General features: G+C 46.0%; 1 protein-coding gene across 3 annotated transcripts in view; it reads right to left on the bottom strand.

Moving 5' to 3' along the window:
- GLI3 (GLI family zinc finger 3) overlaps window positions 1-16,454 on the bottom strand; it is a 269,157-nt gene that overhangs the window by 9,565 nt on the left and 243,138 nt on the right. For all 3 annotated transcript variants that reach the window (XM_032430575.1, XM_032430577.1, XM_032430578.1), the window contains 3 exons: window positions 8,763-8,912; window positions 7,478-7,642; window positions 1,895-2,185 (listed from right to left, as the gene is read on the bottom strand). In XM_032430575.1, the coding sequence (XP_032286466.1) occupies window positions 1,895-2,185; window positions 7,478-7,642; window positions 8,763-8,912 (606 nt within the window). The remainder of the gene's footprint in view (window positions 1-1,894; window positions 2,186-7,477; window positions 7,643-8,762; window positions 8,913-16,454) is intronic.

Raw genomic sequence — 16,454 nt, 5'->3', positions numbered from 1 at the left:
AATTTTCTTTTTAAATAATGGGTGTTTGGAGAGGAGATGACAAGTTTTCTTGAGCTAGGGATGTACATTCAAGGTACAAGAAGCTCTGGGTCCTTAGGATGTCCGAAGAACATAAATCATTGTCTTTTGATGACATAATCTAGGAGACTACAAATTCATTTTCCTTGTTTCATTAAACACTTGAGGATAAACTGCTGAATGTTCTGCACGTTGTACAGGTAGACTTTATTTTAGGAAATGGATATGTGGTCCCCCAAAAAAGTATGTACAACACCGCTTATGAACTGATTAATTTTACAGTATGGTGATGAGTCATAATACATACATCAACTTTTGACTAAGGTGCTTTTTATTTTTTTTTTAATTTTTTGACTAAAGTGCTTTATATTTATTTTTCTTTCTTTCTTTTGACTAAGGTGCTTTTTAAAAGCAAAATATAGCTACCCACTGGGAAGTCATGATAAATCTGGATAGCTTATCTGTATTATTTTTGGCTACACTTAACGTCACCATCTAAAACTCTTAAAACAAACTCAGTAAGTCATTAAAATTCAACCGATGATTAAATTCCACTCAGGCAACTCTGGAATTGTACATGTGCATTATTTCCTATCCATAGGTCCTGCTGTGTGGTGACATCACCCAGGAACTCCTAGGATGTCCATCCAATTGCTGGACTTTTCTAATTTTAAGAAGAAACTTCCTGAAACTGAGTATAGCTATGTCCGGCTGACCACTCCCGTGCATCTGGAAATCCAAGCACAGGACTTCTATCTGGTATGTTTCCGCCATATACAGAGTGCCGGACGAGACCCCAACACATTCGCGGAGCTGACTCCGTTACGTATGCTGCCAAATACAAATGTACCGGAGCTCTTCCAATAGCTACTCTTTTCATTCTTCTTGTTGCCTTTCTTACAGTTTTAGACGTTTTAGTATGGCATGTCCTTAACCAAAAAAAAAAAAATCACCAAGGGAAGTTTGCAAGAAGCTGCAACAGTAGCATAATCCATATAGCAGTCTGGTGACTGATACGGCCCCAAAGCAGAGTGATTTCTCCTGATGACAGCCTTCTGTCAGCCCCTGCTCTTCACCTCCTTGGTTCGGGCCACTGCACAAATGGCCTCCAGTCTATCAAGCCCATCCTGAGCCTGGCAAAGGGGGTTGGCTTTTCTACAGATCAGCCGTGCCAGGTCATTCGCCATCACCAGTAAAATATAACCTCTTTGTCCTCCTCACTCCTTTTTACTCCTGCACGTGGTCCTGGGGCCCCACGGCTCCTGTTGCAATGCCCTGCTCCCCAGGCCCTACGCCTTCCCCCCCCGAGTGCTAAACTTGAGGGCCACCCACTCCACTGCCCCCATCACATCCTCAAGTGCGCTGGCGGTTTGTTCCCCTCTCGAATGCTCTCACACACACTCGTGGGAAAGACCCATCACACTGAGTTGTGAGTATTTGCTTTTTGGTGGTCTGTCTATCCCACGGGACTGTACACACCTAAACAATAGGGACTGTGGCTTTTTTATCTCAGGGTCACCAGGGCAAAGCACAAAGCAAAAGACTAATTTACAGAAAGATGGAATGGCTGATTTTCTACATTACAGGTCTACTGAAAATGTAGACAGTCGTGCCTTTCTTTCTACCTGCCACGATGTGGTATGGTTCCAGACTGATTTTAAATACCAGTTAGCAAACCCTGACGCTCTTTTCTGAGTTATTCTATGCCGATGAACCTTAAGTAAGGAATCTGGGTCTCTGAGCTCCTGACCCCTTCAATCAGAGAGCCCAACGCAGTGAGGACCCAGGCAGTCTAGTCCCTCCTCAAGCCCTCGCTGACTTTCTAAAATGACCTAGGATGGCTTGGGGACAAGCAGAAGGAAAGTGAATGACATACCATGGGCTTCTCTGCCTTGACTGCTTTCACTTGGAGGCATTCTTCCCGCTTTGAGGTAGTATTGCTGAGGTCCTTCTGCTCCCCAAGGGCTCCCTGAGTCTGCCGGCCAGGCGACCGGGACTGTGAATGGCTGCCGGAATCACGGGGTGGAGGGGGGCGAGGATGAATGTCCCCACGCTGCTTCTTGGTGACATGAGCCTCTGGGCCATGCACTGTCTTCACGTGCTTCCGGAGGGAACTCGGGTCTGTGTAGCGCTTCGTGCAACCTGGGATTTTGCACACATACGGTTTCTGCCAAAAGCCACAAGAACAAAATAAGAGATTGTTATCAAAGCGCTAATGCCCCAGCCCAACAATCTCATGGACGCACACCGTAGCTTTCTTTCAAAGCACTTCCACAAAGCTGGAAAGTATTCAGATACCTCTGGGTACTAAGGGTTTAATAAAGGCCATTTGAACACTGCTCAGGGGCCAGTGAATCTAGTTTTAATAGACTATTGTTTTAGAGAATGCTCAAGGAGAGCTACAAATGTGCAAATCGCCTGTATATGCTTGGAAACATTTATCCTATGAGTAGGAAGAAGGATCCTGGTGTTGGGCTAGCTTCTCAATAGGTATTTGAAGATGGTGATGGGGAAGACGATGATGATGATGATGATGGTGACAACTATAGAAGGCTCAGACCCCCATCACCTCATCAGAAGAATGCTATATGCCTTTGGGAGAATTTGTATGAAGAAATTTCTTAGGGACTCCTCGTTCTCAGATCAAAAATCACTACACCGGTTGTGAAAATGTGCACATAGGCATCATAAAAAAAAATTGCCTATAGCCTCTTCCGTGTTAGATATGACTAAAACATGTCCATTTGGGTCACATTACAATGGTGTGGGATGTTCGGGGCTCAGAATATCCAGAACTTTTCTGATCCTCAAAGCTGTAAAGCCCTGTTCGACCGTCTATGAATGCTCACTCACAAACTGAGAAGGGCTGATGTCCTGGAAATGAGGATTCCTGTCTGGCTCTGCTCCTGAGTACTAAGGCCTGTGAATTACTTATTCCATGTTCCATGTAGGCCAGTGACCAAACCTACAAATGCAGTCATTAAAAACTCTATGGATGCTTATAGCTACATTATTTACTCAAATCACAGAATCGTAGGCATTTACTCATGACCAACATCAAAACTGGGATTTTGTCTACCTGGCTTGAAATATAATATAGTCACGAATCCTTACAAGAATATGTATCTGTGTATGTAGTGAAAAGAAGGGCCATATGCACTCCAATGTTCATAGCAGCAATGTCCGCAATAGCCAAACTGTGGAAAGAGCCGAGATGCCCTTCAACAGATGAATGGATAAAGAAGATGTGGTCCATATATACAATGGAATATTACTCAGCCATCAGAAAAGATGAATACCCAACTTTTACATCAACATGGATGGGACTGGAGGAGATTATGCTAAGTGAAATAAGTCAAGCAGAGAAAGTCAATTATCATATGGTTTCACTTATTTGTGGAACATAAGGAATAACATGGAGGACATTAGGAGAAGGAAGGGAAAAATGGAGGGGTGGGAATTGGAGGGAGAGATGAACCGTGAGAGACTATGGACCTGAGAAACAAACAGGGTTTTAGAGGGGAGGGGGGAGGGGGGATTGGTTAGCCCGGTGATGGGTATTAAGGAGGGCACGTACTGCATGGAGCACTGGGTGTTATACGAAAACAATGGATCGTGGATCACCACATCAAAAACCAATGATGTATTGTATGGTGACTAACATAACATAATAAAATTTAAAAAAATAAAATAAAATAAAATAAAATTTGTTAATCATGAAAAAAAAAAAAAAAAAAGAATATGTATCTGTGTAGACCAGAAGATGAGCTATTAGGTAAGCGATAGTCATAAAAAGCATGATTAGTATAATGTACCCATTATATTAAAAAAAGATGTCCTGTCTTATAGAATGTATGTGTCTAAAAGATGCTTTTTCACTAAAAGCCCAAGAACAGACTGAGTGCTACATAAAATGATGAAATGCCCTAATGTAGTGAAGACTCCGAAAATTATCCCGAGAGACTTCACCTCCAAATTTGAGATTCTTTTGGGGGAGAATTGATTCCCATTAACTATGAATTACTTCTATTCAGGGGCTGGTGTGATTTGCAGCACATATATAATGAAACGAGCGCATTGACTTCTATGCATTAGGGACAGAAGAATGGCTCCAGCAATGAGTGCTATTACCTTACGGCGTCCTGACATCGGCCCAACGCCGGCTCACCACGCTGCCATGATGGACTGTTCTATCAGCGGGCACGCCGGGATGCATGGCGCAGGTGTCAGGGGCAGGGGGCAGGGGGGCGCGGGGAGAGAGCCGGGCCGGCATTACACGCCTGAGGAGCTACTCTTCCCATAAGTATATGCACGTGTATACCTTGGGTTAGCTTGGAAAGGGGGACACAGATAGAGATGGAAAGTCTTTGCTTGCCATCAGTGACTGAAATGAAATATAAGTGTATGCAGGGATAATAAATGTTGTCAGTCTCACCGAGCTCCCTGTGTCTCCCGTCCTAGACGTTCAACTTTTGCCACGGTTGTTTCCTTTTTGACTCACTCAACTGAAAGGTACTTCGTGAAAGTAATTGCCGTGTTTTTTACTTGACTTTGTAGCATTTATCCAACTAAATTTTTCAATAAACGTTTAATGGTCCTCACTATAGGCAAGACTCATATACTGCAGGATTTAATGTCCAGGGTTACAAAATGTGCAGGAAAAATAAGACAGCATGTAATTATCACCAGGCCCAAGTATGAATGCCACAGAAGGATGTGGATGGAGGACAATCATGTTTTAGTTGGGATGATTGTGGGGAGCATCGGTTACTACATTTTTATATCTGGGTATAACACCCCGCTTGTGGGGTCTGAGGGTGAAGTAAGACGATATATGAAATGCTCATCACGATGTGTTTGTGGCACAGAGTAATTACTCAGTGAACCAAACTTTATTAGGAGGAGGCTCTGTAGCTGGGTCCTGAAAGTAGACCAAAATTCTGAGGGATAAAAATGAAGGTAAGAGGATGTGAAAGGAAAGCCACGGTCCAGAGGCAGGACCACTTAACGCATGCGGGTGTGGCTGTCCCGTTCCACTCATGGCCACAGAGGTCAGAGGTCAAGCCTGGAAGGGCAGGCTTGGGCCGGGTGCCAGCAGGTGCAAGCCGAGAGAGTCTAAACTTTCCCTCTAGGAAAGAGGAAGCCACTGGAATGTTCTGGAAAGGGAGATACAACTGAGTCAGAGCTCAAGGATACCTGCCTAGTGTGGCTTTGGGGGGACATGAGCTGTGTGGTCTAGAGTCGGGATCCCTGGCAGGGGCCACTGCTATGGCCCCAAATGGGTGAGGCAGCCTAAGGGTGCAGGAGGAAGGCCAGACTGGCTTCCTGAGCGGGAATGACACCCCTCCTGTTCAAGTCCATGGTATTCTGTTCTACACCCACAACAGCAAAGCGTGCGCCACCTAACTAGCTATCGATATTTGTTTAGGGAATGAATGAAAGTACAAATAAATGAGAGCAAATAAATGAAAGAAGATACCTAGATTTATCTAGGACCGGCTCATGACACAAATCTAGATTCTTAATTTTGGTGGATGTGAAGCCGTCCATCATTTATACGGAGGGCCAAAGCCTTGCGTGGTCAAGGTGGTTAACTTATTTTAGATACACTGCTCAACCCTGGCGAAAGATATGATTGAACAGGATAACTTTTAATCTCATAATGGATAAACGCTCCCATGGTGCTACACTCTTGACCTCACGGAAGTGGACAAGCTCAACTCTAATGCATTTAAGCAAAGCAAACAGCTATGCACATAATTTAAGTCCTTAAGAAAGATAAAAAGCTGAGTAAGTATGTGTGTATATGTTCACTGCTAATCCTAACACACCCACTGCCCCAATTTCTCCACAATAACAGGAGGGAAACTTGTCCTAAAATCTATAGGAATGAATACCTTCTAAATTTCTAGAGTGCAGTTAAATATATCAATTTAATTCTAACTTAATCGAATCCCCTAAAACATTTTAAATTGAGATATAATCCACATACCATAAAAAGAACCCTTTTAAGTTGCACAATTCAGTGGCATTTAGTACATCCACAATCTCGTGCAACTATCACCATTTATCAATCAAATTCCAGAATATTTCCAACATCTTCCAAAGAAATCCTGTATCTATTAGCAGTCACCCCCTATTCCCTTCCCTCAGCCTCTGGCAACCACTGATCTGCTTTCCGTCTCTACGGATTCACCTAGACTCCCTAAAACTTTGCACAAAACAAGAACAGCAGATTACATAGCAACCACTACATGTAGTAAAGGCGTTTTTGACATAAAAAAAATGGAGATGTGGCAACTCCCCTAAAGCATCCTCCAACAGCTGATTAGTAATAAGAGACTCCAAATGACGTAAGTCTCCTTATTCTGCCATGACCCTTTCAAAAAGAGTCTGTACGTGTGAACCTGCATGTATGAGCTGAAGAGTGAGTGTGGTGTTTTTAAGAAAAGTGTGGCTCATCCCATTAAAGATGTGTTTGCTCTGTCCTGTAAGCTGAAGGGACACTTGGAGAGGACCTTACAGCCAATGGTCCCTGAGCTACTGAGCCAGGTCATGTGCTCCTTCTCTCACATTGTCGAGCAAACTGATGACCTCCTTAGTGGGGCAGAACTATGTCTCATGTTAACAAATTCTGGCTAAATATCCCATTTCTATGCAAAAGGCGGGGAGCCTTTTTGTTAATCTCTGGATTCATTCAAGAGAAGGTTTCAGAGGAGCCAGAACTTTGCGCTAGACCTTCTTCAAAGAGAAGTTGGAGGCCTTCGGGCAGACATGCATTAAAACCCAGGCAAAATAATTTGAAACCACTTTCATTCTTCAGGCTGCTCTGAAATTCTGGGGGGATGACTATGGACAAACCACAACACGACAGGAACCACCCACCAACCTTGAAGCTTTATCCAATATGCGATCTTAAATGACTGACTAGAAACCATTCTGGATTTCTGAGAATAGCTCAAGAGCCTTTGGAATTTAGAATGCCTGGAAATCATGTTTGGCCACGGCTGGCTGCCCTGTAAAGATCTTTTTGGCCAGAACGCATTTGAAGATACCACCTGGAGAAAGCAAGGAAAAGTGGCCGTCTATCCTTGCTGCTCACGGGGTCGTCCTCTGCAGGGATTCATGCTATTCCAGGCAGAGCAAGTGGGTGGAATGCCAAAGTTAAATGCTCCTACTGTTTGACCAGTAGGTGGCAGTTCTGAACAAGGCGAAACTTGCTTGCCAGGGGTTTGAAGTTCCCTCTGGGTCTGCATTACTCACCAAACCAGGCCCCTTTGCAGCCAGCCCCATGGCCGAGGAGGCTCTAGGCCTTCACCTGCCCCCTCAGCGCCCAGTCCTGCTGGGCCAAGAGGAAATGAGACGGAATGGTCCTTGTCTCCAAGTGCATTGCCCGTGAGGGCTCTTTGTTTCCACCCTGAGCTCGGGGCCCAAACAGTGTCTCGTGGGGGAGCCTCACCTCATTGGAATGCGTCCTGTTTTGGTGCTTGGCGCGATCGGAGGCATTCGAGAAAGCCTTGTTGCAGCCTTCGTGCTCACAGACGTACGGTTTCTCTCCAGTGTGAGATCTCAAGTGCGTTTTCAAGTTTTCTAGTCTCGAGTAGGCCTTTGTGCAACCTTCAAACTGAGCACAACAGGTAAATCTGCATTACCCCACACAATAACGGCTTATGCCTCACACTCCCTCAAAATTGATGAAAGACTGACATTTCGAGGGTCAGCAGCTTTTCAAAACCGAGGAACAAAAGTCTACTAAACTCTGCATTTATTGGGATTCAGATGGGGCTCAGTGCAGTTCAAGAGACAGCATTTTCAGGGCTACTAAAAAGTCCTGGAGGTTTTTTTTGTTTTTTTTTTTCTTTTTTTTTAATAGACCACTCAGTGTGGACAATGGGTTTCATTATCTGTTCATTGATCTCCTCAAGTTCCCACTGATTTTAGATTCAGCACAAAGTTCACTAATATGGCTTTGTGTCCATACAAAGGCATGGAATTTGATCGTGTTTGTAAAGGGTCTTTAAGATGTAAAGCACAGGGCTGAGCAGTGCCCAGTGAGCCTGGAGGCACCTCGGTGAAAGGAGGCTTAGTCCCAGCCCTCTTGTGGGTCTACACAGGGCCATGGGGACGGACTAGGAAGGCAAAGGAAAACTCTGAAGTCACGTGGGTTCTGTTTTTAAAAGTGAGCTTAAGGGTTTCAAGTCAAAGCTGGCACCTCCCTCTGCCCTCCGGGTCCTCCCGCGTGATGGGCATTAGTGCTAGGGCAGGATGCTGGCCACACGCTCATGCCCAGTGCCCACCAGTGCATCCCAGCTGCCGCCCGCCCGCCTGCCAGTCTGCTGTCCAATGTGGGAGCCACGTGCCACCAGAGGCTGTTGATATTTACATTTTTAAAAAATGAAATTACAAAAATCAGTTCCTTGGTTGCTCTGGCCAGGTGTCCAAAGCACCCGAGGGGCACACGTGGCCTCCGGCTACCTCGTCGGACAGGGCAGGTCAGAGCGCTTCCGCCGTCCCCCGAAGTGTGGTTGTCAGGGCTCCTTCTCCACTTCTGGCCTCCCCCCCATCCCAGAACACCCTCTCAGCACTCCGGGCATTCATCACAGGCCCCGGCTCCTCCCGCCGCCTGGCCGGGTCCAGCCGCACAGCGTGCAGACGCCCCGCCCCCCGCGGGGGAACCCGAACCCCAGCCCGACACGCGCCTCTGCCGGGGGGCCCCCCGCCCGCAGCTCGTGCCGCACACTCACAGTGCATTTGTGAGGCTTCTCCCCCGTGTGCCTCCTCATGTGCACCACCAGCATGTACTGCGCTTTGAAGGGCTTCTGCTCTCTCGAGCAATCCAACCACCGGCACACGAATTCCTTCTTCTCGCCGTGAATATGGTCGTTATTTATATGCTGGGGTGGGGAAAAAGAAAGGGAAAGTGCGTGGGAATGCAGGACTCATTTCTGAAGGTGACAGAAGGGAGGGCAAGAAGTGCCCCAACCCTCAGCCCTAAGGAACATAGGATCACTTTATATACAGATGATCTTTTTTTTTTTTTTTTTTTTTTGGTATGTTTCTTAAGTAAATTTGCTCTTAGTAACCGTGCACGTAAATTTCCTAACCAGCAGGAGTGGTGCTATTTGGAGGAGGCCTGGTGGCCCAGAAAAGGTACCGCACACGGCCTCTGAAGAGGGGAGCTGTGAAATGGGGTGAGCCCATGCGTCCTCGCTGGGCCTCCCCCTTTTTCACCTGCCGAGTGGGGGTCAAGGTCAACAGAGCACAGGGGAACTCCCCAGCTCCCACGGCTCTGGGCCTCGGGTTAGCGCTGCGGCTGAGATCTCAGGAAGGGAACACACACACACACACACACACACACACACACGTGTGCACGCACACACGTCATTCTGTGACAGGAGCACCAAAAACCGAAGCGCTTTCTCAAACTACACGTTAGTTCCAATTAGTGGGATTTTTTTCTTCGATGAATCACAGACAAATAAACCAAATACTGAAGAGAACCAGGAGACCAAAGAAATGCTATCGTCTCTGGATCGTAGCCTTCTTGATGTACAAAACACAGGGATGGCTCACCTAGGCTCCAAGGTTCCTTTCCAGCTCTATAGAACTCTCTTAACTTCATTTGTAAAACAAAGATGAATTTCCCTGAATGCCTCATTAATTCAGTTTTAGAACCATTTTTTATATAGTTCCTTGGGGTCATATCTCAAGGGTCCTACAACCGGAAGACACAAAGAACCCTACAGAAACACCCAAGGAAGAGAAGGTTCTCACCTTGGATCAAATTTAAGTCAGTTTAAGTAAGACGATTATGTGATTTAAATGTCCATTTAATTACTGAGGAAATCAATGTCCTGGGTGGATCCTGTTGGTTTTATTCTCTGGTTACCCCACATTCTGTTTGCCTTAATGTAAGATTCTTGCAAGGACTTTCTCAACGTACATAAAAACACACCACAAATGAACCTGTTCAATGAGAGAAAGCCCCCTTCAGATTCCATGCACTGCGAGATCATGACAGAACGTTTAATTACTTTCTTGCTTAGGCTCTGACTCCTGAGTGAGTGGTCTCTGGGGGCCCCGCGGGTAAGATTCCACCCTCAGCCGGCCTTGTCCGGTTCCTCTAGGAGGGGGCCTGCCGCGGCAGGAAAAAGTGACGTGTGTTCTGCTTCCTGGACTTGAACACTGGGTGAGGGCAGAGAAAGGTAGTTGCTATGAACTCCCCGCTCCTCAAGCAGCTCCTGCCGATCACACGAATCCATCCCATAAAAACTGCTCTTGGTTCACTTTTCCCCAAGCTACTGGAAATAAGCTCCTTGGATTGATGGACATGAAAGAACAAAGAGAAAGGATGGGAAGGAGGAAGGAGGAGGGAGGCAGGCGGAGCTGGAAAACGGAGTTAGAACTCGGGCTGAGTCTACTCCTAGAGGACAGGACCCACAGCTTCTAGCTTCATAGTCTCAGCAACTGGCCGGGGGTCCCTGGCACCTGGCAGGTCCTCAGTAAATATTTTGCTGAATTGATTGGACTCAATCCATGTGGCAAACTGAACTTTCACTGGACAAAAGAGATTGAACTTGATGCTTCTGCTTATCTTAACTTAGCTTCATTTCACCTAGTGTCCATACAATATGATTTTAATGTAATGTGTTTGATCACTTTAAGATGATACACTATCAAGAAGTCAAAAGGATGTGAATGATATCCAAACATGAATCCTACCTTGCTGGGTTGAATAAGGGAACACTGGGTGAGTGTACTCTTTTTGTTCTGCACACACACTTCCTGAACAGAACTGAGTGCTTGTTATCTAAGATCCCCAGGTCTCCAAGAGGAGACAGTGGGATTATCAGAGTATGAGCTAGAATATCTAGAGTTTTCTGAGGGGATGTTGCATTGAGCCGAGTCTCAAGTTTTCTAGAAACACTTTTTCTCATCAGTTAATAAATGCTTACTGTACATTACGTGATTGCAACACCCCATTCATCTGTCCTGCATTTACTCGTGCATACTGAGGTGTACTCCATACCAAGCCCCATGCTGGGGAACCAGACAGACATGCTTCCTGCCCTAAGAAAATGATAGTCTACCGGAGCCAAGCAGATAATGTCTTAAATTACTATACAATTATAGTTGTGATCAGTGTTGTGAAAGGAAGTAAGAGGGTTTTCTAAAAATAATTAATAGGGGGTCTCAAATCTGTGTGACGCACCGAAGAGGAGGGTTAGCTTCTTCAGTGAAGGGGCATTTATGGTAGGGCCAAAGTGATGCGTGGAGACCTGCCAGGTGTGCAGATAAGAGACAGTGTGGGGAGAAAGGGTCACCATCGCAGAAAAGCGAGACCAATGGGACAGAACAGGGTGAGGACCATGTGTGGTACGTAAAGAACATGCATGGCAGGAGAGGGTGGGTCTAGCAGACCCAGGAGGCATCCAACATGGCCACGCCCTGGTGCGGTAAGAAGGCATGAGTTTCCACGGGCTGGGTGGATGCCACCAACACCCCACCAGTCCCCTCAGGTGCACGCCTGGCCAGAATAGCGATGGAAGGCTCCGAAGCAGAGGTTGAAACTGGCTGGCTGGCCAAGTCCTAGAAGCTGCCTACCGAGGTGTGGAGGGACCCACTACTAAGCTGGAGGAGGGAGTGGACAAGAAGCTGATGAGAGAGCAGTAACTGAAAGATCCCATTTCCTATTTATACCTCACCAACTCTCGTCGCCCTTGGCCTCTGGGACAATGTCTGAAAATTCCAGGGCCGGGAATCGCATGCCGATCAGCCAGCCGATCTGCACGTGGGGAGGGACAAGGAAGAACCTTCGCTAGGCAGTAGGAGCAACCTCACTTTCAGAAAGGTTAGCGTCTGGGGGGTCTTCCCTCTCGGACCCCGTACAGGAGACCTGAGTAATGTCTAATAGGCTTTTGTAATTTTCTGAAACTGCTCTTAAGTGCAAACTTGGATTGAGACCACAAGTTATTTTTCTTGAAATGAGATTCTACCACCTTGGCCGGTGGGGACGGGGTCCAAGTGCTGAGCACGGGATGTAATCAATTACTCTAAAGAAATACGAAGACATCTTTCTGCCTACTTGAGTAGTTCAAATGCATTTTAGGCTGAACGCATTTCCTGACTCTAGATTTCAAGTGAAAAAAATAATTCTAAGAAATACATTTTACATGTCCATGTGTCCTAAACATTTACTTTTCTTTCACAAGCTGCTTGACCTCTGCAGCGAGGCAGACTCTACACTACAGGGGAAAGAACGTGCGGTGGGCATTGGAAGATGCCTCCCAGACCAACTTCTGATGAGCTCTGTATCTCTGGACAGGTCAGTTCTCCTACTTGAACCTTAATTTTCTCATCTGTTAAATCCCAGTGATTAGGGACGCCTGGGTGGCTCAGTTGGTTAAGCGACTGCCTTCAGCTCAGGTCATGATCCTGGAGTCCTGGGATCGAGTCCCGCATCAGGCTCCCTGCTCAGTGGGGGGTCTGCTTCTCCCTCTGACCCTCTTCCCTCTCATGCTTTCTGTCTCTCATTCTCTCTCTCAAATAAATAAATAAAAATCTTTAAAAAAAAAAAATCCCAGTGATGAACTAGATCGGGTGTCGGCAAACTTTCTCTGTAAAAAGCCAGACAGGAACTACTTTAGGCTTTGCTGGCCAAAAGGTCGTAGGTACTCAAACTCTGCCACTGTTTTAGGTGAACGGCCATAGACAATGTGTAAATGAATGGGTGCAGCTGTTTACCTTTGACTTTATCTTTGACGCTGAACATTTCACGTGTCAAGAAACAGTCTTAAAAATTTTTTTTCAACCATTTAAAACTGAAAGAACCATTTCTTCCCTCATGGGCTGTGCAAAAGCAAGCAGGGGGTCAGAGCTGGACTGTGGGCCATCAGTTTGCTCATCCCTGACTAAGCGATTTCAGTTTCCTTCTTGGGCTAGCAGAGCCCATGACGTTCTTGGTCAGGCTTGTCAAGCCTGAGGAAGTGAAATTAGAGGGAGGGAGGTGTCAGTGCTAGGGAAAAGACAAAATCCACAGGAAGGAAAAAAAGTCAGGATCCTAGGCTAAACAAGGGGAGGGAGGGAGGCCAGACAGACTCCCCCTGCTCTGTGCTCCTAGGACCCGGTGGATCTTGCTCACCCAAATCCCCAGGTAGCTAAGAAGACTACACGCAGCGAATTCTTAGCATTCCACCGACAGAATGCTCCCGCGTGAAGCTGGCCTGAAATTCAATGGGCATGTGTTTATTTGTGGTTTCATTGAACATTTGACTTCCTAGCAATGAAACGTTAATCAAATATATAAATAATTTAATTGGAGGGAAAATAATGCATGATTAAAGTCCAAACTAATCCAACACAAAGACATGCAATTTGCCAGTGGCGCAAGTTCCAGAAAGAGATAGATGGCGTAAATTACAGTGCCGTGTGCCAACTCCCTCGGCTCGGCTGCTCGGAACTCTCCCCATCAGGACAACCAGGACAGGGACACCAGGACCGCACTGCACCACCACCCCACCCCATCCTGCTTCTGCAGGATTCCATCTTCCAAGCAGGACTGGAAGCATCTGCCTCAGGAAACTGATGGCTCTTGGAACAAGTAAATCTCTCAGGCACCCACAGCAAACCAACAAAGTTGCTGTGTCCCCAGTGGGACGTGTCTGCAGCCAGGTGAGCCAAGACCCCGCATTCCCATCCCTTCTGCTCCCCGCGGCGCCCCGGGGACACAGGGAGGAGGGAGAAGCCTCTCTGTCGGCCTGGCCTGGCCATCGAGGCAGCCTGGGAGCCTTCGGTGCTGTGGGCAGAAAGACCTGAAGGAAAATGGGGGAGAGGCAGCTTTTCTGTCACGGACAGCAAAATGGATGCTACAATGGCCTTCGCTAAGCTAATGAGAATCATTCTTCTTGCATTGTTATTTTGCTCCCAGGAAAGAACACGTAGTTCTTCCTCAGTCTAACTGCGAACCCTTTGGATGAAGTGCATTCGTGTGCGGTCTATCGGTCCCCATTGTTGGTGGCCCTCCAAATAAAGCTGCTAGTCAAGCGGTTCAGGAACCTGGGAAGCACCCTTCTGCTTGCTCTCTGTCTCCCTCGCCTTCGGCCAGATTCCCCGTTGATTCCCACCCAGAAAGCGCAAGTTTTCACGATGGGTAAGCACCCTCCATCGAGGCAACTTCCTCAGAGGAGAAGCGACGGTAGGGCTTGAGGGGAGCGTGGAAGCTTCGCACACACATCCCCGTGCAAACTCAGTTCGAGGGGAGCGTGGAAGCTTCGCAGGTACATCCCCGTGCAAAATCAGCTTGAGGGGAGCGTGGAAGCTTCGCACACACATCCCCGTGCAAACTCCACTCGAGGGGAGTGAGGAAGCTTCGCACACACATCCCCTTGCAAACTCCGCTCAAGGGCAGCACGCTGATCAGTAGACAAACGCCCTGCTGATCAAGATCAGTGCACTCCTAAAACCAGACAGCTCCTTCCCATGCAGAAGGTGAATTCCTCCCGCTGTTGTAATGAAAATATTACCATTGAGCACACCTAAAATCAGGGAAGGCAGGACACGTAAAACTTTAGACTCAGCCCCCGCCATGATCTTCCTACGCCTCCCCTGTGCATAAGCATTACACACCTGTCTTTCTGTCCGTTCCTACTGTTTCTCAGGTAACACAGGATTTTGTCACCAATTTGTAAGTTTTCTACAAAGTACACTGACAAGTTTTTCACAGCAGGAGGTACAAAGAGCATGGTCTTCAGTAGCATGGTGCTCAAGGAAATATGATCTGTCTCCACACAAACACCCATGTGCATATGTACACACAAACACATACATGTCCGCACACACATACACAGTGCTACTGCTTTGACAGAAGAGAAAATAAAGACTGGGAGAGTAATGTATTTTGTATATGAACGCTCAACACATCGGGATCTGCATTATGGGCGTGAAGCCTACGGATGCTCGCTGGGCCCTCAGTTTTATTTCTGACTCATCCCTTTGCTACATTTCTTTGTATCTCAACCCACAAACATGCCACTATTTGATGCCATTATTTTATTTTAAAACTGGAAGGAAATAAAACCGAAACCCTGCCTTCTCAGAAACTAGAAATGCTTGATGCTTTCTACATCTTTTCACACTGCTACCAGCTGAGCTCAGAAACCAGGCTCAAGTCAGTGAATATGTTTCGTAGAATTCAATAATTTGTAACTTTTAAGGATGTGCCGAGAGTGTATGTTAAGAAAGCATCCTATTTTAGCAGAGGATGGGATACAAGCAAGTAAACAATTTTAAATAAGCTCAATTTTCAATTTGTTTCCTGACTTTATATTATCAATTTATTACAGTTGATTCTTGGACAACACAGGAGTTGGGGTGCTGACACCGTGCACACCCAAAAATCTGCACGCATGTTTCCACTGCTCAAAAACTTAACTACTATTAGCCTACTGTTGACCAGAAGCCTTACTGATAATATTAACAGTCAATTAACACATATATTGTATGTTATGTGTATTATACACTGTATTCTTTCAATAGAGTAAGCTGGAAAAAGAAAATGTTATTAAGAAAATCGTAAGGAAGAGAAAACACATTTACAGGGTTTTCCTGTATTTATCAAAAAAAAAAAAATCCACATGTAAGTGGACCCATGCAGTTCAAACCCACGTTCAAGAGTCACCAGCACTATCTCTTAGTAGTCCAGAGATATTTCTGTAAAAGAGAAAGAGGAAAAATACTTTATAAGGCATTAAAGCTTCATGTACATTAAAACTGATTTGAGAGAGAAACTGACATTGTTTGCCTATAAGAAACTATGCAAGAATCCTTCGAAACTTTCTGTCTGAAAGGAGGCATATGCCTTCTTTTATTTATTTATTTATTTATTTATTTGAGAGAGAACGAGAGACAGAGAGCATAAAAGTGGGGAGGGTCAGAGGGAGAAGCAGACTCCTCACTGAGCAGGGAGCCCGATGCGGGACTCGATCCCGGGACTCCAGGATCATGACTGGAGCCGAAGGCAGTTGCTCAACCAATTGAGCCACCCAGGTGCCCGGCATGTGCCTTCTTGTTGCAGGTATTTGATTCATGTGCCATATCTGAAAAGTTGTACAAGTTTCATGACACAGATTCTATTAGGGACACACTATGGATTCCTAACAGCTTCACTAGGCAGAAGTAGGAAAAAGCAGCAACCACTGACGATCAGGGCTGAAACAGGCCTTTTATCTCTATATGTGCTTTAATTTTAGATAAATAAAATAATTTAAAGGGTTTTGTTGGCACCATCAATCGTCCTAATAGTATTTACAATGTGATGCTTGCTGTGGGAGGGATTGCCCCGAAGACCCCCCAGCACAACTGCTTGAGTCCGTACTGGTTTATAAAATATCCAGGCACCTTTCAGTTTTCTGATACAACTCAAAAATTATACAGAAAAA

Source organism: Phoca vitulina, unplaced genomic scaffold (assembly GCF_004348235.1).
Source record: "Phoca vitulina isolate PV1807 unplaced genomic scaffold, GSC_HSeal_1.0 scaffold44, whole genome shotgun sequence".
NCBI classification, from domain to species: domain Eukaryota; kingdom Metazoa; phylum Chordata; class Mammalia; order Carnivora; family Phocidae; genus Phoca; species Phoca vitulina.
Note: the sequence above shows the minus strand (reverse complement) of the source record. Positions and strands in the feature narration are given on the sequence as shown.